The following is a 24,649-nucleotide window of genomic DNA, read 5'->3' on the forward strand; positions in this document are numbered from 1 at the left end:
CTGAACCCCATGGGACTGTGCTCTTGATGAACAAACCTTCCATCCGCTGTCCTGGGTGCCCTGGGTAGCTGTGCAGAAAGTTGATGCAGTTCTGTTGAGGTCTCCTCCTTTTCCAAACGATCTGGACGGCCGGCTTCCTCCGGTTTCTTCCCCAGATTTTCCTCCTCGAAGTGATCATCCATCACTCCGTCTCTCTGTCGGTTCGAGTTGTCTATCCCCCAAAGCCTCTCTTTGCGCTTCGAGCAGGGATGGGTCTAGACTATGTTGGCTACTAGCTTCACTGTCTGGATCCGGTCATTTATCCTCAGTAGAAGCTTTCCCTCACCTGTATGCCATACAGTTACTGCAAGGGTTGTGACTGACGGCCATATCAGTCACCATTAACTCTATTCCCTAAGAGTTAACAAACCAAGTGAGCTATTCAGATCCTCACATCTGTTTTTACTGACTTGGCATAGGGCCCTCCTACTCTGTTAGTCTGGGCCCCACGTTGGGCGCCACTTGTTGTTGCGCAACACCCCCCCCCTCCTTTCTGTCTCTACTCTCTCACTCTCGTACTTCCTCTTCTGAGAGGGGAGATGTGCTACCAGCTCTCCATCTAACGGGTTAATTGAGTTTCCTAAATCTGCCGGGATTTACCCTGTCCAGAACTGAAGTAAACTCTGTTTAAGCTGGTTTCGAGAAACGATTCACCTGATTTTTAACGGCCTACATCCAGGTGTCTCACCCTTCTTCCCTCTGTGAATTAGCCAGACTGAGCAGCCTACAGCCAACTAGTTTCACAGAGCACACCTGTTAACGGTCGCTCGTTCTCTTATTTTACAACTTGCATTTGTTATTGAACCAGGTAGGTTTTAGTGACTCGGGCGAGTCCCAAGGATGACGTTTTAAATTTGGGCTACCAGCAACTTAAAAACATTTTAAACTTTTTCCTCTCCAGAATCAAACATCACAGCTATTTTACAACCATCAAAGAACTTTAAGGTGACTCATTAACTGAATGTCCACAACATCTTTTAGATTTTCTTTATGCTAAATATTTTATTAGTAAGGCATTTTTGCAAGGGTCAGTACAGCTTAATTCAGTAGCAGAAATAATCAAATAAGTAAAATCAATCATCTAGTCTATCTTTCCCTACTGCTGACTGAGAACTAAAAAAGGGAACCTTTGAGAGAGACGGACGGAGCCTGGCGCCTCGAACCCCAGACCTGGCACGACGACGAAGAAGGTGCTGCAGCAGGAGGAAGACGCCGATCGATGAAGGCCAGGATCTCCGCAGGTCTGATGATGAAGAAGGTGTTGCAGCAGGAGGAAGACGCCGATCGATGAAGGCCAGGATCTCCGCAGGTCTGATGATGAAGAAGGTGTTGCAGCAGGAGGAAGATGTTGATCAGCGAAGGCAGGAATCTCTGTAGGTCTGATGAGCTTCTTCTCCGCATGGATGGTGAGGTCACACAGGACTTGGTGCTGGCAGGAAGGAAGGCACCAGTTCTTCTTCTTTGTCTTTGCCTTTGTCTTCATCTTTGTCTTTGGGGTCTGAACCCAGCCGATGAGAGAAGTGCGATTTGAAGCCACAGGTTGTGGGGCTGACGGGTTGGTCCCCATGGCCGGACAGTCTTCGGCTCTGTGGCTCCGGCTCTTCTTCAGCTGCAGAGTTCTTTGTCCATCTCGATCTTGGCTCGAAGCTGCCCGGAGGATCCAACGAACGGTTCCTCTTTTGCACTCACCTTTTATAGGGTTTCTGACTGCTTAGACAGATGATCTCATATCCATCACTGTCTTACAGACATTTCCTGATGTCTGTGCTAATGTCTCAGAGTTGCTCAACCTCCTGTCCATTGCCTGCACAACCTTTCACCTACTCTCTAAATAAGGCGTTGATCATCTCTGCTCTCCTGTTAGTTCCTTGCCTTTCACCTTTCACCTACTCTCTACCTCCAACATATCAGTGATGTTTAATTGCAGTTACACCTTTTACACCATTTCAAGTTCAATGTCAAAATCACATTTATATCACTTTTATTTTCTTTAGCTTCTCTGATTTTAGCATTCATTTATAATTTTATAACCATAACTTATATCACATTTATTTTCTTCAGCTTCTCTGATTTATCATTCATTTATGATTTTATAACCATAACTTATTAATTATCCTTATTATAATCCTAATGTGAGTTATTACAGATGTTTTTCTGAAAAGAAACCAAAAGAATAATACATGATTCTAATTATTTACTACTAAAGTTACAGTTACTTGTTTTCCTTGTAAGTGTTCCCACAAATATAAGTGTAAGTATTATTACAAGTAAACCAATATTAATATAAGTATTTTACTTTGAATCTTATCAAATTATCAAAATGTTTAGATTTAATTCTTTAAACTTTCATGCTTTAAAATAAGAAATAGTCTCATCTATTTTTTATAAATCTGCAGGCTGGAAACTTCCTCTTTTTCCAGGAAACCTGCTTTTCCTGTTTCATGACTCTTTCTGACTGACTATGATTTCTTATGATTAGATAGAAAAAAGTAAAATTAAAGCAAAGTTTGCATGAGACAAAAACAACACACACAACCAGATTTATTTTATTGACACTTAAGTCTACTGTTGGGCCTAGATATCACTTGAGTGATTCATTTTAAAGATAACTTTATTTATTATTACTGTTAAACTAAAATCTCCAGCATGGGGAAGTGGGATGAGCTCGGATTTTCTTGACATCAGTAACGATTCGTTCTAAGTTTGACTCTTTGGAGGTTTTGGACTCTGACACGCTGCCGACTCCCTCAGGACTCAGCAGCCCGACTCACCGAGGTTCTGGAAGAACAGACCCGCAGAGTCCAGGAGCTGCGGCGGCAGCTGGGCTCCAGGTCTCAGCCGGACGCGGCTGCAGCGCTACAGCAGGAGCTGCAGCAGGAGCAGAACCAGGAGGAGACGAGGAGTCGGGCCGAGCAGCTGGAGCATCTGAGCCGCAGTCTGAGCCTGAAGGAGGAAATCATCAGGGTGAGACGCTGCAGCTAACCAGGCTAGCAGGGCTAGCAGCTAGCATGTTCTGCTGCAGAGCATATTCCTAGAAAAGGAAATAGTAATCTGATATTTTCTTGGGGATCTAGCTCCCCCTAGCAGTGCTGCTGCTGTTCATGTTCTGCTGGTTCTGGTTTGGTTCTGCCCTGCAGGACCTTCAGAGGAAGATGGTGGACCCGTCGGACCTTCCTGTGGTGGAGCGGCTGACCCTGGAGGTCCAGGAGCTGAGGGAGGTTATGGTCCGGCAGGAAGCCGCCCGGCAGCCTGAGTTTGGAGGTGGGCATCAGAGAAGCCAGTACCTGTAGTTCCCCTCCGCGCCGCTGGGGGCGCTGTTACCATGGTGACGGGTTGGAGTGACGGGCAGCGGCTGCTTGATCTGGGTGGAAATACTAACCTGAAAACCTTCTGAATGTTTGTAAAATAAAATGAAAGTTATAAACTGTGTTTACATCCAGGATAAGACGGAGAAACCAACAGTGACAAAAAATTAATCAATCTTTTATGTGCATATATTATTATTTTCAGTAAATAAAAATTCTTTATCACTCTTACTGTTTTTTTGCTTAAATTATAATAACTATGCTTCATTTTGGCACCATCACTTTGTGTAAGTATGATTGTTAAATATTATTAATAAGCTCATAATTCAGTTTTAGTGTGACTAACAGCATGTTCAGACTTTGGGTTTCTGTGTTGAAATGATAAGAAAATCTAACCAGCTGCTTTTTTCCAGCGTTTCCTGGTCTGATTAATGGGATGTTTTATCGTTATTTATTTTGTGTGTGTGTGTGTGTGTGTGTGTGTCACGCTGTTTTCCTGCCTGGAGCCTCGATAATAAATAATAAAGCTGCAGATTTTGCATCGTGTGTTTGTGATTTTAAACTGTTGACTCCAGATTCCTCCTCTCAGAAACACAGAGACACAAACAGCAACGCTTCTTTCTGTCAACTACAACTAGTCATATATTTAATTTTACATAAAGTTAAAACATCAAAACTCATTCTTGTCTGAAACAAATGTGATTATTGAGCAACAGCAGTAAAAAAAAACCAAAAGCATCATTTGAACCTTTCTTGGCTGCATCCAGGTGGGTAAATTCACAGGTAAAACACTAAATCGGGGCGTGCCGTGGTGGCGTAGTGGTTAGCGCGACCCGTATTTGGAGGCCTTGAGTCCTCGACGCGGGTTCGACTCCCGGACCAGACAACATTTGTCGCATGTCTTCCCCCCTCTCCTTCCCCATTTCCTGTCAGCCTGCTGTCATATAAGGGACACTAGAGCCACAAAAGACCCTGTAGGGGTAAAAAAAAAAAAATGCTAAATTGATCCACAAAAACATAAATAACTCACAAACTTAACCATAAATTATTCAGTTTTTATGAATAATGAAACCATCAGGAAGTTCAGTTTTGCTTTGGATCCATTTATCTTCAGATCAAAACTGATTTTCCCTTCACTGGTCATCAGGAAGATTAAAATGTTAATTAAATCAGGCGTGTTGGAAACATCCAGTGGAGCTCAAACTGCAGCAGCTTTGAACAGGAAATCAGTTTTTCTGCCCCAGATTCTCCTGGAAGCTGCAACATGTTGAATGAGCATTTCCTGGAAGTTCATCTGGGTTTTCCAGGTTTTCCAGTCTAGCTTTCACTCAGTCAGTCAGGAATCCACAGCTGAAATTTTCCTGCTTTCTCTGCATCTGTTCCCCCTACAGAGATGAGCGGTGAGGACGAAGACGAGGCAGATGAAGATGTGAAGAGTGAGTTCACTGATGAAGATGATGATGATGAGTGTGCTGCCCGGGTAAGAGCTCCAGCAGCAGTCGCTAGCTAACCACATGCATAGCATTTTTACTAACTTGGAAAACGTTTAGCGTACTTTGCTTCCCCTAAAGATTCCCAAAGATTTTCTGGGCCCTTATGGATTACAATAAACCCCCAAAAACAGAATCGACTGGGCACAAACATCGTTCAACCAGACATAAACCTACACAAACATTTTGTCTTCAAACTCCACTGAAGTTTATTTCACACTTCAGGTTGCAACAAAACAAACTGCAAACCATCTTTACAGTGAAACACTTTTGTGTGACTGTTTTTTTTGTTTTCATTCGTCCATACTGCTTCCCGCCTCCCCTGCAATGGCACTGCGTCCCCCTAGGGGGCGCGCCCCACACTTTGGGAACCACTGAGCTAAAGTAACTTTTCTGGGTAAATTATAAAGTGCTGATTTACTTGACTGTTTAATAAAATATTGATCTGGTACAGCGCTTTAGCGTTAGCTTCAGCTAAATACTGTGTTGGTGTAGCGCTTTAGCTTTAGCGGCTCTAGTGAATGATTAGTATTTTATTATTATTGCAGATACTTTTTAGACAATGGTGCCTAATTATTAATAATCTCCTCGTTGCCGTTAACAGCTGCAGTGAGATTTTCTCGTTGCTTCCTGACAGGGTCGGCAGCTGGACGCTGAAGGGCTGATGGAGGTCAAGCAGCTGGTGGAGCAGAAGCAGGTGGTGGAGAGAGAGCTGGTGGAGCTGAAGGCTCAGCTGGAGAAGGCCGGCTTCTCCTCGCTGTCCCAGATGAGGTAAGGCGCTCCGTGATCCGCCGAGCAGCGGGTCCAGGTACCGACCCAGCGGGTCCAGGAATCGCTAGCAGGTTAACTTGGTGACCGTTTGACTCTCCTGGTGTCTCTTAAAGGAGAACTTTGTTCAGCCTGCGATCAGAGAACGAAGACTTGAAGCTCCAGCTGGCTGGCGGCAGGCAGGCTGCGGAGGAAGAGGAGGAGCTGGATGTGACTGTGGAGGAGGAAGAGGAGGAGCTGGATGTGACTGTGGAGGAGGAAGAGGAGGAGCTGGATGTGACTGTGGAGGAGGAAGAGGAGAGCTCTGGGACGTGGGAAGCTTGGGATGGAGATCCGTCTCTGTCCGACATCAGGACTCAGAGCCATGAAGACCAGAAGACAGAGGAAGGCGACAGAACGGAGACGCTCACCGGCTCCTCACAGGTAGGACCGGAATACGATCACCATGGCAACCAGTGGCTTTAAAGGGCCAGCATCATGTTTTATAGCACAATAAAGAAACTGTTAACTGCAGTTATAAAAATGATAAATACATCACGTTTACCAAATATATTTTTATAGAAATTTTCCATCTCCAGTCTGAATAAACTGCTTTTATTTACTGCAGTAACTTCAAACTACAAGCCCAGTTTGGAAGAAATGAAAACTAAATAAAAAGCTCAATGACCAAAAATAACAAAAACACAGTTTCTCAGTTCAACAATGGAAAACTTAACATTATCATACATTTTGGAGACAAAATGTTACTTCCTGATTTACCACCTTGAAATTGGGTCTCTGTCACTTTAAGAAACTCCTGCTCTTCCTGAAGCTCTGCCTCCAGGAAGTCGTCCCAACATGGTTCCTCTATTAACCTTTAACAACGTTTCTACCAGAGCAGCAGCTCCGATAATGAGCTCAGCAGCTGTATGCTAATTGCTGAGTGGGGGAGGAGCTTCACCTCGAAGGCGGGGCTAGATCCCCCCACGCGGTTTAACAGCTGAATGGTTACCATGGAGATTAAAGGATTTCTCAAACATAAATGAATCAAAACAACATTACAGGTTTGTTTTTTATGAGGGAAAAACATGAAAACATGATAGAAAGATACAACAAAAGACATTTTAGAAGATACTGGCCCTTTAAGGAGCCAGTAAAGATACTGGGACTGGTTCCTGCGGTTTCAGGTGAATCAGTTTCTCCAACCTGGAAGGTTCTGGTTAAATTCTCACATCTCCTACAGAAAACATCTTAAGTCAGGAATCCTCAGCTGTTCTGTTTGGCTGATATGAAAGGAAGGACAGCAGCCATGTTGTTTCTCCCCTGCCTGTATCCAGGACGACGAGCCGTCCAATCAGCAGCGGCGGCCAGACGCCTCGCCCTCAGCGGCGTGTGGGAAGACGGTCCGTCTGCAGCTGAAGAGCCGGGAGCTGCAGGAGAGGCTGATGGTGTCGGAGGCCACAGTGCAGGCTAAGGCCGAGCAGCTGCAGGACTACAGAGAGCTGCTGGGTGAGCGCAGACGCAGACGCATCAGGCTGCAGACGCTGCGCAGTCATGTGACCCGTTTGTCCCTCTGCAGCAGAAACAGCCGTGCAGCAGGACAGCAAGCTGGTCCAGGTGGACCTGCAGGACCTGGGCTATGAGACCTGCGGCCGCAGCGAGAACGAGGCTGACAGGGAGGAGGCCAGCAGCCCAGGTAGGACTGGGGGCACTGGGGGTCATGGGGGCCACAGAATCAGGCCTAACCCCCTCAGCTTTTCTTGTAGTACACTCAAACACACAGCAGAGGGCCTCGTCTTTTATCTGCAGCAGAGCTTCAGACATGTTTTTATGATAAATGATCAGATTTAGCATAACCAGCTTAACTAGTTATGATAACTAACTAGTCAAGCAGTTCATTTGACTGAACCGAACCAAAAGCTTAACTGAGCCTCCCAGTTTGTTCTGGTTAGCTCCAGGTTTCTAACTGGGAGTCACTGGATAATCCACGCTGGAAAATGCTGATGTTTGGGAAACTGAGATAATCTGAACTGTGGTTCTTCCATAAGACGCCATGATGTCGACGCTCTGCTGCTGCGTGTTTCAGAGTTCGACGACCTGGAGATGTGCACGTCTCTGGACCTGGGCTCTCAGTGGTGGCCCGGCGGCGCTCAGCCCTGTGGTTACCCCGGCGACGGGCCGTCGCTGCGGCGCCTGGTGGAGGACCTGCGCTCGCAGCTGTGCCGCTCTCAGGCGGTGATCCGCGGGCTGCAGGGCCGCCTGCGCCGCCTCTCCGCCCCCGGCGAGGTCGGCCGCTCCCCGCAGGCGGAGGACGACGAGGGCTGGCGGTCGTCTGACGGAGCCTCGCAGCGTCACCATGACAACGGCCTTCAGGAGCTGACGTCCAGAGTGGACGCTCTGGAGGACCAGCTGAGGAAAGGAGGCAGGAGGGAGGAAGGAAACTCTGCAAACTGGCCGGGGTTCGTCCAACTCATAGAAACATGATGAAATCAGCTGATTCATAATGAATTCTGGGAAAAACTCCAAGAAAAACATCAGATTATCCAGCCATCCATTTTCTTACACCCTTATCCCTTTGGGGTTGGGAGGGGTGCTGCTGCCTCTCCAGCTGCCAGCGGGTGAGAGACACGCCATCCATCGCAGACATCAGATTATATTCAGGATAAATCAATAAAAAAGATATGAATTAAAACAGATTGTTAGAACCAAGATGAAACCAGAAGAAAATGAAAATGCAATCACACAGAAAACACACTAAATGTTGGATTAAAAATTAGATAAAAATCAAAATGGAAGCAGAAAAAATCTGGATTAAATCTGGGATAAAACCTGCTGAAATCTGGAAACGTGACGATACACTTCAGCATCAAACTAAAAAGACAATAAAATCAGGACTGAGGAGAAAACGTCTGCTAATCTGCTGATAAATCATGGTTAGCACTTCAGAGCTAACGCTATTTAGCTTTAGCTGAAGCTAATGATTATATTAGCATTTTAGTGTGAAGTACTATTTATTGTTAGCTAACCTAATATTTATGATTAAGCCTTTAGCATCACTAGTTAGCGGTGCGGCTCAGTGGATCAGGATGAATCAGAAACTAATTAAACCAAAATCACAGAAGGAAAAGCAAACCAGGATAAAGTCGATGATCTGTTACTTTAATCTTTTTGTTTTCCAGCTCAGTGGTTGATTAGCTCCATCAGGTCACGCTAACCAGGCGTAGCAGCCCGGTGTCAGTCTGAGGATTCGGAGAACCCGTCCTTCGGAGAACACGTCCTTCTGAACGTTGTGAACCTGCAGCTAACGGCCGTTTTGGTTTCCTGCAGGAAGTTGGACTCTCTGCTGAAAGCCCAGGCCAGAGAGCTGTCGCTGCTGCGCCAGCGGCTGCGTGAGGGCCGGGCCGCCTGCGGCGTCCTGCGCCGCCACCTGGCCGACGCCACCCGGGCCTTCGAGGAGCTGCTGCGCGCCAACGACGTCGACTACTACACGGGCCAGAGCTTCAGGGAGCAGCTGGCCCAGAGCGCCGCCCTGGCCCAGCGGGTCGGCGCCAGGATCGCCGGACGTGAGTGGCCCCGGGTTCCCGAGGAGCTCAGAACCAAACGGACTCTCGCTGACTCCTGCTGCCGTTTCCCAACAGGAGATCCGTCTGAAGACCCAGAGGAGACGACGGAGCTGCTCGCCGTCCGGTCAGAACTCTCTGCTTCCTGTTTGGGTTTCTGCCAGGAATCGATGCTTTTCAGTGGAAACTATCGGGAGGACGTTTCCTCCTGAGGGCAGAACCGATCCGGATCGGCTGGTTAAAAACAGACCTGATGGATTCACCAGATAGAAATCCGTGTCTGAGCTCCCGAACCGGTTCTGCTGCTCATAGAACCTGTTTGGACCCGTCTTCTTCTACTGCAGAGCTTACACTTCATGTTGGACCGGCCGGACAGGAACCAGAACCGTCCAGCCGGTCCGTCACATAGCTAAGCAGAGGTTCTGGAGGTTATCAGCTGTTTCTCTGCTGCTTTTTAACAGGAAGAAACATTTTAAACCTGAAACTTTAAAATTTATGTTGGAGGAAAAAAACACAACTTTAGATTGAAATATTGTTTTAATTAATAATCACTTTAATCAATTAATATTTAATTTTCCTTGTGGAACATTTGTTTCCCTGCTAATAGGGGAGCCAACTTTTTATCTTAGCACACGTAGCTTTCCCTAAATACATTTTCCAGAAATCGAATTGATTCCAGAATCAATTAAACATCTTAACTGTCAAAGTTAAATGTTTATATTCATGCTTTTATTTTGAAGTGGCTGTTATTAGTTCCATTTCATTTCCTGACATTTTCCCTCTTTTTCCCAATAACTTCATTTCACACAAAAACAAACAGGAACAAAATAAAACATAAACATGAATACAACATTTAAGGGCGTCAGATAGTTGAACTGAAGTTAGCACTTTAGTGCTGTAGCATTAGCTCCAGCTAAATGCTGTGTTATTGTAGCATTAGCTCCAGCTAAATGCTGTGTTGTTGTAGCATTAGCTCCAGCTAAATGCTGTGTTGTTGTAGCATTAGCTCCAGCTAAATGCTGTGTTGTTGTAGCATTAGCTCCAGCTAAATGCTGTGTTGTTGTAGCATTAGCTCCAGCTAAATGCTGTGTTGTTGTAGCATTAGCTCCAGCTAAATGCTGTGTTGTTGTAGCATTAGCTCCAGCTAAATGCTGTGTTGTTGTAGCATTAGCTCCAGCTAAATGCTGTGTTGTTGTAGCATTAGCTCCAGCTAAATGCTGTGTTGTTGTAGCATTAGCTCCAGCTAAATGCTGTGTTTTTCTGTTGGGTGATGAGTGCAGTTCTGTTGACATGAACCGTTTTCTTTATTTTTACCAAGTTGAAGAGAAAACTTCTGTTTCTCTTTAGGCTTTTACTTCTGGGAACTTAGAAAAAGAAAAGAATCAATCAGAAACTCTTCTGTGATTTTTTACTATTTATTTACGGATTAATTTTATCTCCACTGAAGGTTTTATATTTTACATTTTTTTTACGATTCTGCTGTAAGAAAACCTGAATTTATGTCAGATCGTTTCCTTCTGCTGGACGTCGTGTCCGACAACAAACTCTGAGGAGAAAACTCGAACGTAAACCGAGATTAGTTCTTGTTGCCAGGCGGAAAGAGATGAACTAAAGGAGGGAAAAAAGGAATGATGAACCGTTCAGAGAGGAACGATGGATGGATGGAATAATAATTGTGTCTTAATTTCTGCTTCAGTCTAATTGTATAAATTTCTGTTAATCATAAAAATCCTCAGATTTAATCTCTTATTTCCGTTTAATCTCCTAACCTGACCCAAAGCTTCAGGTGCAAAGCAGCAGAAATGGTTCTGCTCTGGTTCTGCTCTAATCATCATAATTCATGTTAATCCCAGTAATCCCAGCACCATCCCCTCGGTGTTTCCAGGCTCTGACCTCTTGACCTCTGGGATTCCCAGTGTGAATGCAGTGCTGGTCTGGCAGCAGCTGCGGCTCTGCGCCGGCGGCATGTCGTTAGTCGTTAGCGCAGCCGCTAATCAGGTTAAGCTATTAAAGCCCGGCTGGGGGGAACTGGGTCAGGAGGAGCTAAAGGCTGCAGCACCAGGCGCGCTCTGCTGCAGCGGAGCATCAGGAGCGGCTGCCGCCAGACTCCCCGTTATTAAGCTGGAGCTTCCTGTCCTGACATGGAGAGATTCTCCGGCTGCGGTTCCTGACCTCAGCGCCGTTTGGATCGGAGGGTCCACTCGGGTCGGATCGGAACCGCCGATGAAAGAGGAACTCTGCCTCTCTCTGGCTGCTGGAGCGTGAAGCCCTGCGGAATCCGGCCATCCGCTGCGTTCGTCACTGGATCCCGCGGCTCGCTGGCGGCTCGTGGGACGCAAACAGACTCGGTTTGGAAAGTGGAGGGATTAGAACGGAGCGAGCAGCTGAGCGAAAAGCTGAGCGACCATCTGCGTGTTGGAGAGCCACCGAAGTCTCCCTGGCAGTTCAGACCTAATGAGGATTTGCTGAGCTTTTCACCTGCTCGCTCGCTGCTCTCTTCATCCCTTGGGGTCACGACCCCGGGCGAATGAGGCAGTCGGAGTGCGGTGGCGAGCGCTCGGCCGCGGCGGGGCGGTAACCCGGCGGACGGGTCGGAAGGTTCAGGATGGCGCCGCTGTGGAAGACGATGCTGTCGAGGAGCAGCCCGCTGTACAGAGACGCTCTGTTCTCCTTCAGCCTGTGGGAGTGGAAGGCGCAGGAGAGGGAGCTGCAGCAGCTGAAGAAGCAGACGGACCAGGAGAGGAGAGCCATGCTCACACAGCTCCACAAGTAAGACCGACCCGGACCCAGCAGAACCCAGCAGAACCCTAAAACCGAGGCATGGAGTAGTTAGGGAGGGGCAACATGTCAGGATGTCAAATCAATTGCAGCCAAAATCCAGAAACTTTTCGTCTAGAAACTTTTCGTCTAGATCCGTTCGTTCCTGAGAACCTTTGCTCTGGAAACCTTCAGGTTTGCTGGGTGTAAACTTGAATACCAGACATGAGGCTGAGAACAAAATGATTAGATTTTCGCCACTGCGGCAGTGAGAACGGATTTTGGTGGTTCGGGTCGACCATGCGGTACCCTTCAGTCCAGTCGGGTCGACCAGGCGGTACCCTTCAGTCCAGCCTCCAAACTGGACTTCATGCCAGTGATGTGGATCTTGTTCTGGTTTAGATCTGGACCTTTGAAAGCTCCACAGAATCTGTTCAGGATTCTCAAAGCTTTTCAATAAACATTCAGAAGAGAAATGTGAGTTTTTGTAGCAGGTTCCTTCATCAGACTGGTCTAATTAAATCCAGAGCCGCTCATGCTAACTTAGCTGTGGATTTGTTTCCTCTTGAATTAGCAGACGGCAGTGTTGTTTAGATCATCACTGCTGTTTGTGCCCCAGTGAAGCATTGATTCCTGTGACTTTCAACGCGTCTCGTTAATTAAATCAGCTGCAGGCCACACATTTCAGCTGCAGTCGTGCGGTCGGGTCCGTCCCCGTTTTTATTTTTATCCGGTGGCTCCCTGTCAGAGGCGAGCGCTGCTCCTGTGAACATGTGAGACCTGCAGTCACTAAGAGGTTTCCCTGGAGCGACGCCACGCCAGCAGGTGATGCTCATCAGGTCACAAGGCAGCCGCTCCGACGTCCAGCTCATTAAACTCACATTTACTTAGTTTTATTCATCAACCTTTTTCTCTAAATATGTAATAATCTCTAAATATCTAAAATATTTAGATCCTCTTTTAATTTGGCTTCTTATTCCTGCTTTGCTCTGTAAGTTACAGGAATGTAACTCGTGATTAATGGATGGAAGAACTGAGTTCAGGTAAAGAAACTTGGCATCTTCAGGAAAATGCCAAGTAAGCTGCTCTAAAGTAACATGTAAGTTCATGGAAAGCAGCCGACATCCCATTGCTGCAGTGCTGAGTACAGCTAGCTGAAGAGTTAGCTGTGCTAACCTAAAACCACTAAACATAAACACTGACACGCTACCAAAACACAGAATTTAGGGGACGCTAATGCTAACGTGCTACACCAGCAGTGGAAGATAATGCTAAAGCACTATACTAACACAGTATGTAGCAGATGCTAATGCTAAAACACTAACTAGAATTTAAATTATATCTTCCTTCAAAGACTACAACCCTTGTGGACCAATTTCATTTAATCTTGTTTTAGAGAACAGGAAGAGAGGAAACGGAACTGCCGCATACACATGTCAAAGTAAGAGCATGAAGATAAGCTGCTAACTACTTGAAGAATTGTTAACAGTCGGTAACCAAACAAATGTTGAAGTTTATTCAACTGAAAGTTTAGAAAACCAGGAAATTAGCGTTTTGGGGAAACTGAACGTTTTCAAATTTAGCAAAATGCTAAAGCGCTAACCTAGACATTAGCTCGGCTCTTAGCTCATTAGCGGATTAGCAGAGGTGTGCTCACCAGTGATGTGTTGGTAGGATTTTGTTTCTCCTTCAGCCCTTCCGGTCAGCCTTCTGGTTCAGTGTCATGACCTTTAACCTTTGGGCTGCTGGCTGAAACCCGTAGCGTCTGACCTCAGTGTGGATCCGGTTCTGATGCCTGAGGGTTTTTATGTTTCTGTGTTTCTGTGTCAGGCTGAGTAAGGAGCTGCAGCAGAAGGATAAAGTTATCGAGTCTCTCCAAGCCAAACTTGACCAGCAGCATCATCATCATCATCATGGCTCCGACTCGCCCAGCAGCAGCCACGCCCTCTCTGACATCACCGACCAATCAGATCGCATCTCCTATGTGTCGGATGAGCACGGCTCCACCAACGGCGACCCGGAGTTGTGCTGCGACACAGACGCTGCCGGCGGACTCAGACCTGAGGGAAACGGGAATGCTACTGGAACTGGTGAGTCTGACCAGCAGGGGGCAGCAGAACACAAATATAAAGGGGGCAGGGTTTCAGATTAAATGTTCGGCCATCTGTGGGTAGAGTAGTCGTCTTGTAATCAGAAGGTTGTAGGTTCAATTCCAGCTTCCTCCTGCCACATGTCGATGTGCCTCTGGGCAAGGCACTTAACTCCAAATTGCCTACCAATCTGCATATCGGTGTATAAATGTTTGTGAGTGTGAAGTGGTGAATGTGACTTTAGTGTAAAGCTCTTTATAAACTCAACGTTTCTTTGCATTTAATCAGTGGAAATAAGTGAGGCGTTTTGTTCTCTGCTGTTTCTAGAGAACATCCTGTGGTTTTGCTCCCGTTCTGCTGTGATAACGAGAAGTTTGTCTTCGTCTGTTTCAGCGTCTCCGCTCGGCGCCGCGTCCCGCCGGCCGTCCGTTGGCTCCTCCCAACGCTCCCAGTCCTGCCTCAGCTGTCCCAGCATGCATTGCTCCGGCTCTCCGCTCAGACCCGCAGACCTGCACAGCCAATCAGGTGAGAAACAGCTGAAGCCCCGCCTACTTCCTGCTCCTCATCATCGCTCTTCCTCACCCTGTCTCTCCTCCCAGCCCCCTGTCGCCCTTCCCTCCCCTCCCCCATCAAACATGGTGGCCGCTCCCAGAGGAGCGCGGCGCCGGCTTTCTCTCTGGCTGCGGTTCAGCAGGAGCTCCAGACGCTACAGAAGCAGCTGAGAGCCGACGGCAGTGAGTCGCTGCGACTCCGTCTGCATGAAGTTTACAGCCGAGTGAAAAACTAAAAACCAGACGACTAAGAACTAAAACCAGACGACTAAGAACTAAAAACCAGACGACTAAGAACTAAAAACCAGACGACTAAGAACTAAAAACCAGACGACTAAGAACTAAAAACCAGACGACTAAGAACTAAAACCAGACGACTAAGAACTAAAACCAGACGACTAAGAACTAAAAACCAGACGACTAAGAACTAAAAACCAGACGACTAAGAACTAAAACCAGACGACTAAGAACTAAAAACCAGACGACTAAGAACTAAAACCAGACGACTAAGAACTAAAACCAGACGACTAAGAACTAAAACCAGACGACTAAGAACTAAAACCAGACGACTAAGCACTAAAACCAGACGACTAAGAACTAAAACCAGACGATTAAGAACTAAAACCAGACGACTAAGAACTAAAACCAGACGACTAAGAACTAAAAACCAGACGATTAAGAACTAAAAACCAGACGACTAAGAACTAAAAACCAGACGACTAAGAACTAAAACCAGACGACTAAGAACTAAAACCAGACGACTAAGAACTAAAACCAGACGATTAAGAACTAAAAACCAGACGACTAAGAACTAAAACCAGACGACTAAGAACTAAAAACCAGACGACTAAGAACTAAAAACCAGACGACTAAGAACTAAAAACCAGATGACTAAGAACTAAAAACCAGACGACTAAGAACTAAAACCAGACGACTAAGAACTAAAACCAGACGACTAAGAACTAAAAACCAGACGACTAAGAACTAAAACCAGACGACTAAGAACTAAAACCAGACGACTAAGAACTAAAACCAGACGACTAAGAACTAAAAACCAGACGACTAAGAACTAAAAACCAGACGACTAAGAACTAAAAACCAGACGACTAAGAACTAAAAACCAGACGACTAAGAACTAAAACCAGACGACTAAGAACTAAAAACCAGACGACTAAGAACTAAAACCAGACGACTAAGAACTAAAACCAGACGACTAAGAACTAAAAACTAGACGACTAAGAACTAAAACCAGACGACTAAGAACTAAAAACCAGACGACTAAGAACTAAAACCAGACGACTAAGAACTTAAACCAGACGACTAAGAACTAAAACCAGACGACTAAGAACTAAAACCAGACGATTAAGAACTAAAAACCAGACGATTAAGAACTAAAAACCAGACGACTAAGAACTAAAACCAGACGACTAAGAACTAAAAACCAGACGACTAAGAACTAAAACCAGACGACTAAGAACTAAAAACCAGACGACTAAGAACTAAAAACCAGACGACTAAGAACTAAAAACCAGACGACTAAGAACTAAAAACCAGACGACTAAGAACTAAAACCAGACGACTAAGAACTAAAAACCAGACGACTAAGAACTAAAAACCAGACGACTAAGAACTAAAAACCAGACGACTAAGAACTAAAAACCAGACGACTAAGAACTAAAACCAGACGACTAAGAACTTAAACCAGACGACTAAGAACTAAAACCAGACGACTAAGAACTAAAACCAGACGATTAAGAACTAAAAACCAGACGATTAAGAACTAAAAACCAGACGATTAAGAACTAAAAACCAGACGACTAAGAACTAAAACCAGACGACTAAGAACTAAAAACCAGACGACTAAGAACTAAAACCAGACGACTAAGAACTAAAACCAGACGACTAAGAACTAAAAACCAGACGACTAAGAACTAAAAACCAGACGACTAAGAACTAAAAACCAGACGAATCCCGACTGAAATAATCTGTTCCCTCACGTCTTTGGGCAAACATGCAGAGTTAATGTCCCAGCAGGTTATTTATTAGATTCACTGTAAAGTCAGAGAGAGAATAACTGACAGAATAATAATTAAAATAATAAAATAATAATAGACGTATTTCATCTGCGTTATGAATGAAGGTTAAAGGTCTGCTGAAACACTGCAAGAGGAAAACAAACTGATTTAAAATGTTTGTTTTACCATTTTATTCATTCATTCATAAATGTGGCAATTTCAAACTAAATATTAGTAAGTTAAATGTTTGGTTTAGTAATATTTAGTTTATAAACTAAATATTGAAATATTCACTGAAATGTGAAATTGTAGTTCCAACCTAAATGTTTAGTTAGCGAGCTAAATATTTAGCTTAAAGCTAATAGCCAAGTTAGCCATTCTATAAACTCCTTGCATGAAGCCAGGACTTTACAAAGAGTTTCTACAGAGCAAGCTTTTATTTTGGTAGTCCACTTCCAGTTGTTGGCGAGGATTTGCATGTTCCCTAAATATTAACTTGTGAGCTAAATATTTAGCTTCAGACCAAATATTTGACGATAAATATTGAGTCTGAAAAAGAATAAATAACTTGGTGAAAATCTGATGAACCTGATTTTTTCCCTGATGAATCAATAAACCAAATTATTGCTGTTAATTTTTGGTTGTGTAACTTTACAAATGACGCCTGCAGATATTTGGTTGCATGAGTGAGCCGAGTTCTCAGCCCTGCGGCCTGCCAGGTGTGTTTGGTAAACAGTGTGTGTAGATGTTTCTGCTAAACGCTGAGCTGTGTGTGTGTGTGTTTCTGGTGTGCTCATGCTAGCATGCTAACGCGTTAGCGCTCTCCTCTCTGCAGGGTTTTCCACTCCCAGATCTCTCCATGGTCTCCCCCGGTTCGTCCCTCAGCATCATGCTGACGCCGCCGGCTGCCCGCCGCTCTCCTACCAAGGCTTCCCTCCTCCTCCTCCATTCAGCCTCCTGGACGTCGCCATGGCAACGCGAGCCGGGCCCGGCCCGCTGGAGAGAGGCGCATCCTGGGATACGGCGTGCGGCGGGGGAGCCGACCTGTCGTCGGGGTCGTCGGGTTACCAGTCAGGAACCGGACACACAGGTTCAGCCGCCGCTCCACGGGCAGAACCGGGCCAGACGCTTACTTCCTGTCTGCTTCCTGTTCACTTCCTGTTGGTGTTTCTGCTGCAGGTTCGGATCTGATGAAGGAACACCTGGCAGAGATCCGGAGTCTGAGGCGGAGACTGGAGGAGTCCATCCAGACCAACGACCGGCTCCGGCTGCAGTTGGAGGACCGGCTGGCCCGCAGCGCCGGGGACAAAGGTACTCAGTCCAAACCCCTTCTGGGTCTGCTGGTTCTGGGTCTGGTTCTGGGTCTGGTTCTGGGTCTGGGTCTGGGTCTGGGTCTGGTTCTGGGTCTGGTTCTGCCAGCGACTCATGGATCTAAGATGGAGGCGTTTAGGGAATGCCAGGCTGCATGTTGAAGTGAATTCCTGCTGATTTTCCAGGAGCTCCGACCAACATCTACATCCAGGGCCTGGACTCGGCCGGCCAGCTGTCCGCCGAGCTGCGCCTCCTGCAGGAGGAGAACGCCGCTCTGCAGGCGCAGCTGCAGCGCGCCGGCCGAGGTGATCCTCATCTCCGACAACATCAGGACAACTCTGGAAAACGGAATAAATTCAACGTTTTCCCTGCAGAGGGCAGCAGAGAGGCGGAGCTTCGCAGGGAGGCGGAGCATCTGAGGGAGGCGGTCCTCCGGGAGCGCTCCAGGCTGAAGGAGGCGGAGCTAGAGACACAGAGGTGGGCGGAGCTAAGCCAGAGGCTGCAGGCGGAGGATGCAGTTCGCTGCCAGGAGGTGGCGCAGCTGAGAGAGGACAGACAGAGAAACCAGGAAACCATCAACAGGTCCAAGTTTTACTCGTTTTTACTGGATTTTATTTTGCACTCCTTCACTGTAAGTTTTAATTTAACTGAAAGTCTTTCTGCTACAATAAGATTTCTGTGATGTTTGTCCATGTGTCTTAATTTCTCGTTAGTGAGATATTTTACGTTTTACGTTGTTTGCTTTAGGAAATTTATGTTCAAAGAGAAATAACGGGTCAGACATGGGATTTCCTTCTCTTTCCATTCCAAGACAAACAGAAACTTTAAATGAGAAGGAAAGAAAAAGCCAAACTATTTTGAATATTTTTGAGTAATAAAATCGTTTTTATTGTTTGTTTTGTTCATGTTGGTGTCTGTATGGTTAATGAAGAGCCGTTTTCAGTCTCATCTCAAACATAAACTAGCAGTTAATCGATAGATTTTCAACCAGTTTCTGCACCAAGCAGTTAAAAACTTAGAAACATGTTTTCACTCAGGATTTTTGGAGGAATTTGATATTTATCACTATGACTGTAAATGAAATAAACCAGGATGGTTTTGCTCATTTATTGTGAGAGAACGCAAAAGAACAGATCTCCACATGTCCCCTAGGGGGCGTTGCAGTTCTCTGTTGGAGGAAAACCAGCAGCATGACGTTAGTTTGTCTCCAGGCTGCAGCATGAGGCGAGCGTCCTGCGCCTGCAGCTGGACCACAGCCGCAGTTTGATCCAGACGCTGCAGGAGGCGCCGCAGGACGCAAAGCGCCGTATCTGGGAAAACTCCAGAGACTCACACTCAGGTAGGAATCAGAAAACAGAACCAGGATTACTCCTGTCGTCACGCAGAAGAAACTCAGATCTGGACTGAAAACAGATAAATTTCACTGAGTTCCTCTGGAAACTCAGAGTCTGTTTTCTACGTGAAGAAGGAACTTCTGTGGTTTAGTTCAGGATGGAAACGGTTAAAAATGTTTTAGACTGGTGAAAGCTTTTCAGGTTGAGGATCATTTAACAAACATTCACAGACAACCTGACCTGAAATGACCCCACAATTACACAAAGCTCCATAAATACAACCAAAATGAAAATATCAGTGTCTTAACTAGTGATAAAAATGTTTATCTGTTTAACAAATGTGACCAAGAAACACTTTGAGTTATTTACAAAATAAGGAGGCCGCTAAGCCTCAGCCGGTGACCTGAGGTCAGAAGGTCAGTGGCAGTAATTAGTTTATCTTTAGTGGCTCCATTTTAAATCTGATCCAGTAAAATGTAGAAAGATAAAATGGGAGACGAGACTCATTAATTAATCACATCTTAATCAGAAACTATATATCAACAAAGTTGCAACATTTTCAATTCAAAAAGCAATTATCATTATTGAGCAACAAAGAAACTTAAAGTTTTTAACCTGATATTCAGGTTTGGTTTTTCTTTTAACAAATCCTTCTTTAAAAATGTAACTGTGTACGCAGACATTAGCGTTAGCTGCTACATGTTAGCTTTGAGATGCTATTTTAGGCTAGCATAGCTTCACTGATAGGCTAACGCCTTTTAGCATAATTTGAACACATCAGCAGTCCTTTCCAGCATCCAATCAGATCGTTTAGAATCAGAAATTAAAACCCAGCGGCACCAGAGAAGCGTCTTCGTCCTCCATCGCTGCTAGCACAGGTAGCTTTCCCGTCAGATTCAGGAGCGTACCAGAAACATGTGAATACAAAGGATCCAGGACTTTTTTACTTTAAAAAAATGCATCTATTAGGATTATTTAAAAAATAGTCAAACTGAAGTTAAATGTTAAAATCTATGTAATTAATTAATCAGAATTAACATCTTAACATCCCGTTTAATCCTGGATTTTAGTTTTAGTAGTTCTTTACGAGATAAATTTGTCTCTGTCACTGATAGTCCAGACCAGAGTATCAAGAAACAGAAAGAATGAAGTTATTATCAGTAACAGGAGACAGAAGATGAGTGAATTTAATTTTTCTACATATTTTGAGTCATTTTGATTTATAACTAGAATGTGTCAATAATCACTGATCTGGAATCAAACGCTGCGTTGGAGCTTCACTAGCATTTTAAGCTAATAGCATTTTAAGCTAACGTAAACAGACAGAATGAATTGGAAATGATCTGATTTCCTGCTTACATCGGCTCCCTGCTCGGACCGATTTCCTACACTTTGTGTTGCTGAGCAGATGAGGTGGCTAATGGCGCTCTGCCAGTGACCTTTGACCCCAGAGAGCTTCACATCCAGCTGAAGCAGCAGCTGAGCACCCAGCCTGCAGCCAGAAGGCGACTCTTCAGCGGTCAGTTCGTCTCCACACCTGATTTCATCGGGAAGCTCCAAACCTGTCAGCGTTCTCCAACAGGAAGTGTTTTTATTCTGCAGGTGAAGACGTTTCTCCGCCCGTCAGAGACAGCGGCCCGATCCGAGACAGCGGACTCATCGCTGCTCCGCCTCAGCCTTCTCCCGGCCAGACGGCTGATCCAGGTCAGGCTGATGTTCAGACTGTAACAGATCTCAGGCCTGCAGCTCTTCATTTCCCCATGGTTTTTCTGCAGCTGCCCGCGCCCAGCAGGGCGGCACTCCCGAGGGAGGCCACCACGCCGTCGGCCATCTTGGAGACCTCCAGGCCCTGCAGCAGCAGCTCCTGGATGGGGCCGCCCTGGCTGCTCAGATGGAGGCCGCCCTCTGTTCCCTGAACGCCTCACAGAGGCTTCAGCAGGTCAGAGGTCACACAGATTCTAAAGGAAAGCTGTGATGCAAAATTTACTTTTCATGTTTTTATTCTGCGATTTGAGTTTTTACTGCTTCTAAAAAACACTCGGCTGTTTTTGGGCAATAAGTTAAACTAGACCTGTTACAACAAGCAATAAATCTAGAAATCGCATCATAAACTAAAACAAACTCGATATTTCTGGGTTCTGCCCGTTACCTAGCAACCCCAGCAGAGTTCTGCCCGTTACCTAGCAACCCCAGCAGAGTTCTGCCCGTTACCTAGCAACCCCAGCTGAGCTCCAGGCTGTTTTCTGTTTCAGCCTTTGGACCGAGGATGCGTCGGTAATCTGCTGTCAGACTCTAAAACACTGAAGCGGATCCTGCAGGAGGCGGAGTCTCTGCTGCAGGCGACCTGGACGGCGGATCTGACCGACTCTGAGGAAGCCAGAAAGGTAAAAACCTCGTCTGCATGTTTAAAGCAGCCGGCTTAAAGCAGATCCAAACTGAGCTGCTGCGTCGTCCAGGACGAGTCGCTGAGGGCCGAGGTCGTCCGTCTCCGGACGAAGCTCTCAGAGCAGGACCAGGCTCTAAGGGACGCCATGGAGAGACTGAAGAGCTCCAGCCTCACCAAGGACAGCATGGAGCATTTCATCGTCAGCCAGCGTGAGTAAAGCAGCCATGACGACAGAAACCTGAGAAATAACCTTTAAACCTCCGTAACAATGATTACTGTTTTTCTTTAAGAGAAAATTAAATCCAAAGTAGATCATAAAGCATTAGCATTAGCACTATGGTTATAATCTATCTATGCTAATTTAATTCCCAACTAAAGAACAGGTCAGTCCAGAGGACCATTAGCCTAGATATGCTAATGATTAGCATAGCAAGCTAATCATTAGCATATCTATGATCATCAGAAACTAAGAAGTCAGCACCATGTTAGGAGCAGTAATCACTAGCATTGCTATGCTAATGCAACTCTATGAGTGCTACTTTCTAATCTAAAGAAAGGTGTGATACAGTGAGAGCATCATTAGCTCAGGTATGCTAATGGTTAGCATCTCTCGCTGTACATCTGAACAATGAGATAAAGTAGATATTGAACCTAGATCTGCTAACAATTAACCTCTGCATAGGAATGTCTAATATCAGTTGTAATGTGTGATACAGTGTTGTTAGCACAGAGATGCTAACCATAAGCTAATGAGTATCCAACATGGCCTCTCTGGTATTTCCTCCCTCTGTTGCCTTTCAGAGTTTTGATTGGCTCTGTGGTGTTTAATGTTTGTCTCCAGTATCGAGAACGCGGGACGTCCTGAGCAGAGCCAAGACCAACCTGCAGGTGAGTCTCTGGTTTCTGTTTTCAGTCGTTCTGTTCAGAATGAGAACTGTTCCCTTCACGTCTCTCCTGCTGGTTCCTTTTCTGTCGTCTTGCTGAGTTTCTCCAGGAGAACAAACTCAGGATCTGCTCCCTTCCAGCCTCTGTCTCTGTCCTGTCCTCCCCCTCCGGCCCAGTAAAGGTACCACCCGCCCCGTTCCTCTGTTAGAACGCATGCTGCTTCCATAACATTTCCTTCCTGAACAAACCGGCAGCTGCTGCTCTGCAGAATCCAGGAACCACAATCCTCTCTGATCCGGATAAAGATCAGAACCCTGCCTTCAGCTCCTGCTGTGTCTTCCAGGTGAAAACCCAGGGGGCGCCACTGAGCTCGGCTCCCCTGCTGGTTGGAGCGTCCTGACACCACGGGGCCTGGCTGCTCACCAGCGCCCCCTGCAGCCTGGCGGCCCGGCTCCTTGCTCCGGCTGAACCCGCCTGCTGAGACCGACAGAACCTCCAGTGTCCTTCCTCCAGACGTGCGACTTGAAGCTGCAGTTTGAGAAAGTTTGAAGCCAGAATCTGGACCCTCAGAGATCCCAGACACAGTTTCTGAACCTGGAATAAAAACCAGAACCTGCAGGTCCAGAGTCCTGATCCGCAGGTTTCCAGGAGAAAAGTCTGGTGAAAACAAAACAAAGTGCTTCCTTGCTGCCTGTGTTTGTGTGTTTGTGTTGACGGCAGGTTGTGGAGACGAAGCCAAAGGCCCTGATGTTCCTGGAGGTCTTGGCCTGTTTGTAGTTAAATCACTGGTAAAATCCTCAATAAGACAGAAAACTAACTAACCCAACAGAAAAGTCCCTTAGTGGCTCTTTTGTTTCTGCTTCTAAAGATTTCACCTCCTCAAGCTACAAAGTATTATTATTATTTTAGATACTTCTACATATAAATCTGACAGTTTTCTCCACTGAAACTGGAATCCAGAGATGCTGCTGTGAATCTGCAGCTTCTCTTTCTTCCTTCACTGTGGATGAAGGCCAGAAATCAGCCAGAACCGGGTCGGACCTCATGCAGCCTTTTCAAGCTCTTTCAAGGTCTTGGTATGGTCTTTCCAGGACCTTTGTAAAGTGTTTCCAGGACCTTGATATGACCTTTTCAGGATTTTAGAGTATCAGGTTTCCTGTTACCCAGGTTCCAGGCCCGGAGCCTCGTCTCTCGGGTTCCAGGCCCGGAGCCTGGACCCATCATGGCTTCCTGCTTCGTGGCGGCGCTGATCCAGAAGTGATGCCTTCAGTGACGGCGCAGTCCAATCATTTTGATGATGATGCGGTCCAGCAGGGTTCTCCTGGTTTGTGGTCCAGCCGTGTTTGTCGTTGTCCCTCCAGTGTGAAGGACGCCGTGGTGATGACCGATTTATTTTTGGTTTTCTTCGGTAGTTTCAGACTGTTCCTGGTTATTCTGGGTTTATTTTTACTTTGGTGCATGAACTCCTCGTTAATTTCTCAGAAATATGCAACTTTTGGGTCACTGTGCAATAATAGCCTTGTGTGGTTGCCATGACGTCTGTTCTAGTTTAAAAAGCAACTTATTTAGAAGATCAAAGCTGTTGACAATCAGTTTTAGATGCTGATGTTTGTTGCTGTCAGGATCTGGTTTTAAATACTCAGTAGGAGACGTAGCAGCATTGAGCTTCGCTGTCATATTTATGGAGCAATAAGGCGAACCAAAGCAGACGGCCTGTTTGTCAGCAGGTCGGGTCCAAAGTGACCCGGTTTAAAGAGCTAACAGCTAATCGGATAAACTGGGATGTTCAGAAACCAAAGCTAACGGAGGAACAGCAGCGCTTTTTGCTGCTGACCTGCTGGATTTTTATGCATGTTCTCTTTGTTCAACTGTTTTGAGATAAAAACAAGATAATCTTTTCAGTAAAACTAATAAATCTGGTAGAAATAAACTACAGACTCTTGTTTTCTGTCAGTTTCACAGCCACACTCCTGTCAGAATTAGATTTTTCTTTTTGTTTTTTTTCCAACTTAAATGTTGGAATCAAACTGATTTTAACATCAGATAATTATAGCTTCAGTTAATACAAAAAGCGGTTTTCGATCAATATTTTCATTTATTAAGGGGGAAAAAAATCACCCAAATTAATCAAATTATGTTACATAGTGAAGATCAGACACTGGAGGAGATGATGTGTAAC

At 45.7% G+C, this 24,649-nt stretch overlaps 1 protein-coding gene across 10 annotated transcripts in view; it reads left to right on the plus strand.

Moving 5' to 3' along the window:
* Window positions 1-24,412, plus strand: part of LOC102229261 (myomegalin-like) — an 81,985-nt gene extending 57,573 nt beyond the window's left edge. For 8 of the 10 annotated variants that reach the window (XM_023338923.1, XM_023338924.1, XM_023338928.1 and 5 more), the window contains 26 exons: window positions 2,791-3,003; window positions 3,177-3,300; window positions 4,736-4,824; window positions 5,472-5,605; window positions 5,719-6,025; window positions 6,919-7,090; window positions 7,161-7,277; window positions 7,668-8,040; window positions 8,909-9,144; window positions 9,220-9,268; window positions 13,729-13,988; window positions 14,382-14,513; window positions 14,588-14,722; window positions 17,390-17,644; window positions 17,734-17,865; window positions 18,051-18,170; window positions 18,240-18,447; window positions 19,077-19,204; window positions 20,608-20,718; window positions 20,802-20,903; window positions 20,975-21,138; window positions 21,452-21,583; window positions 21,656-21,794; window positions 22,427-22,473; window positions 22,580-22,651; window positions 22,814-24,412. In XM_023338923.1, coding sequence (XP_023194691.1) covers window positions 2,791-3,003; window positions 3,177-3,300; window positions 4,736-4,824; window positions 5,472-5,605; window positions 5,719-6,025; window positions 6,919-7,090; window positions 7,161-7,277; window positions 7,668-8,040; window positions 8,909-9,144; window positions 9,220-9,268; window positions 13,729-13,988; window positions 14,382-14,513; window positions 14,588-14,722; window positions 17,390-17,644; window positions 17,734-17,865; window positions 18,051-18,170; window positions 18,240-18,447; window positions 19,077-19,204; window positions 20,608-20,718; window positions 20,802-20,903; window positions 20,975-21,138; window positions 21,452-21,583; window positions 21,656-21,794; window positions 22,427-22,473; window positions 22,580-22,651; window positions 22,814-22,870 — 4,008 coding nt within the window. In that variant the 3' untranslated portion in view covers window positions 22,871-24,412. The remainder of the gene's footprint in view (window positions 1-2,790; window positions 3,004-3,176; window positions 3,301-4,735; window positions 4,825-5,471; window positions 5,606-5,718; window positions 6,026-6,918; window positions 7,091-7,160; window positions 7,278-7,667; window positions 8,041-8,908; window positions 9,145-9,219; window positions 9,269-13,728; window positions 13,989-14,381; window positions 14,514-14,587; window positions 14,723-17,389; window positions 17,645-17,733; window positions 17,866-18,050; window positions 18,171-18,239; window positions 18,448-19,076; window positions 19,205-20,607; window positions 20,719-20,801; window positions 20,904-20,974; window positions 21,139-21,451; window positions 21,584-21,655; window positions 21,795-22,426; window positions 22,474-22,579; window positions 22,652-22,813) is intronic. The other 2 variants (XM_014472254.2, XM_023338926.1) reach the window with 2 other exon arrangements.
* The last annotated feature ends 237 nt before the right edge of the window (window positions 24,413-24,649 follow it).

Source organism: Xiphophorus maculatus, chromosome 9, assembly GCF_002775205.1.
Source record: "Xiphophorus maculatus strain JP 163 A chromosome 9, X_maculatus-5.0-male, whole genome shotgun sequence".
NCBI lineage: Eukaryota > Metazoa > Chordata > Actinopteri > Cyprinodontiformes > Poeciliidae > Xiphophorus > Xiphophorus maculatus.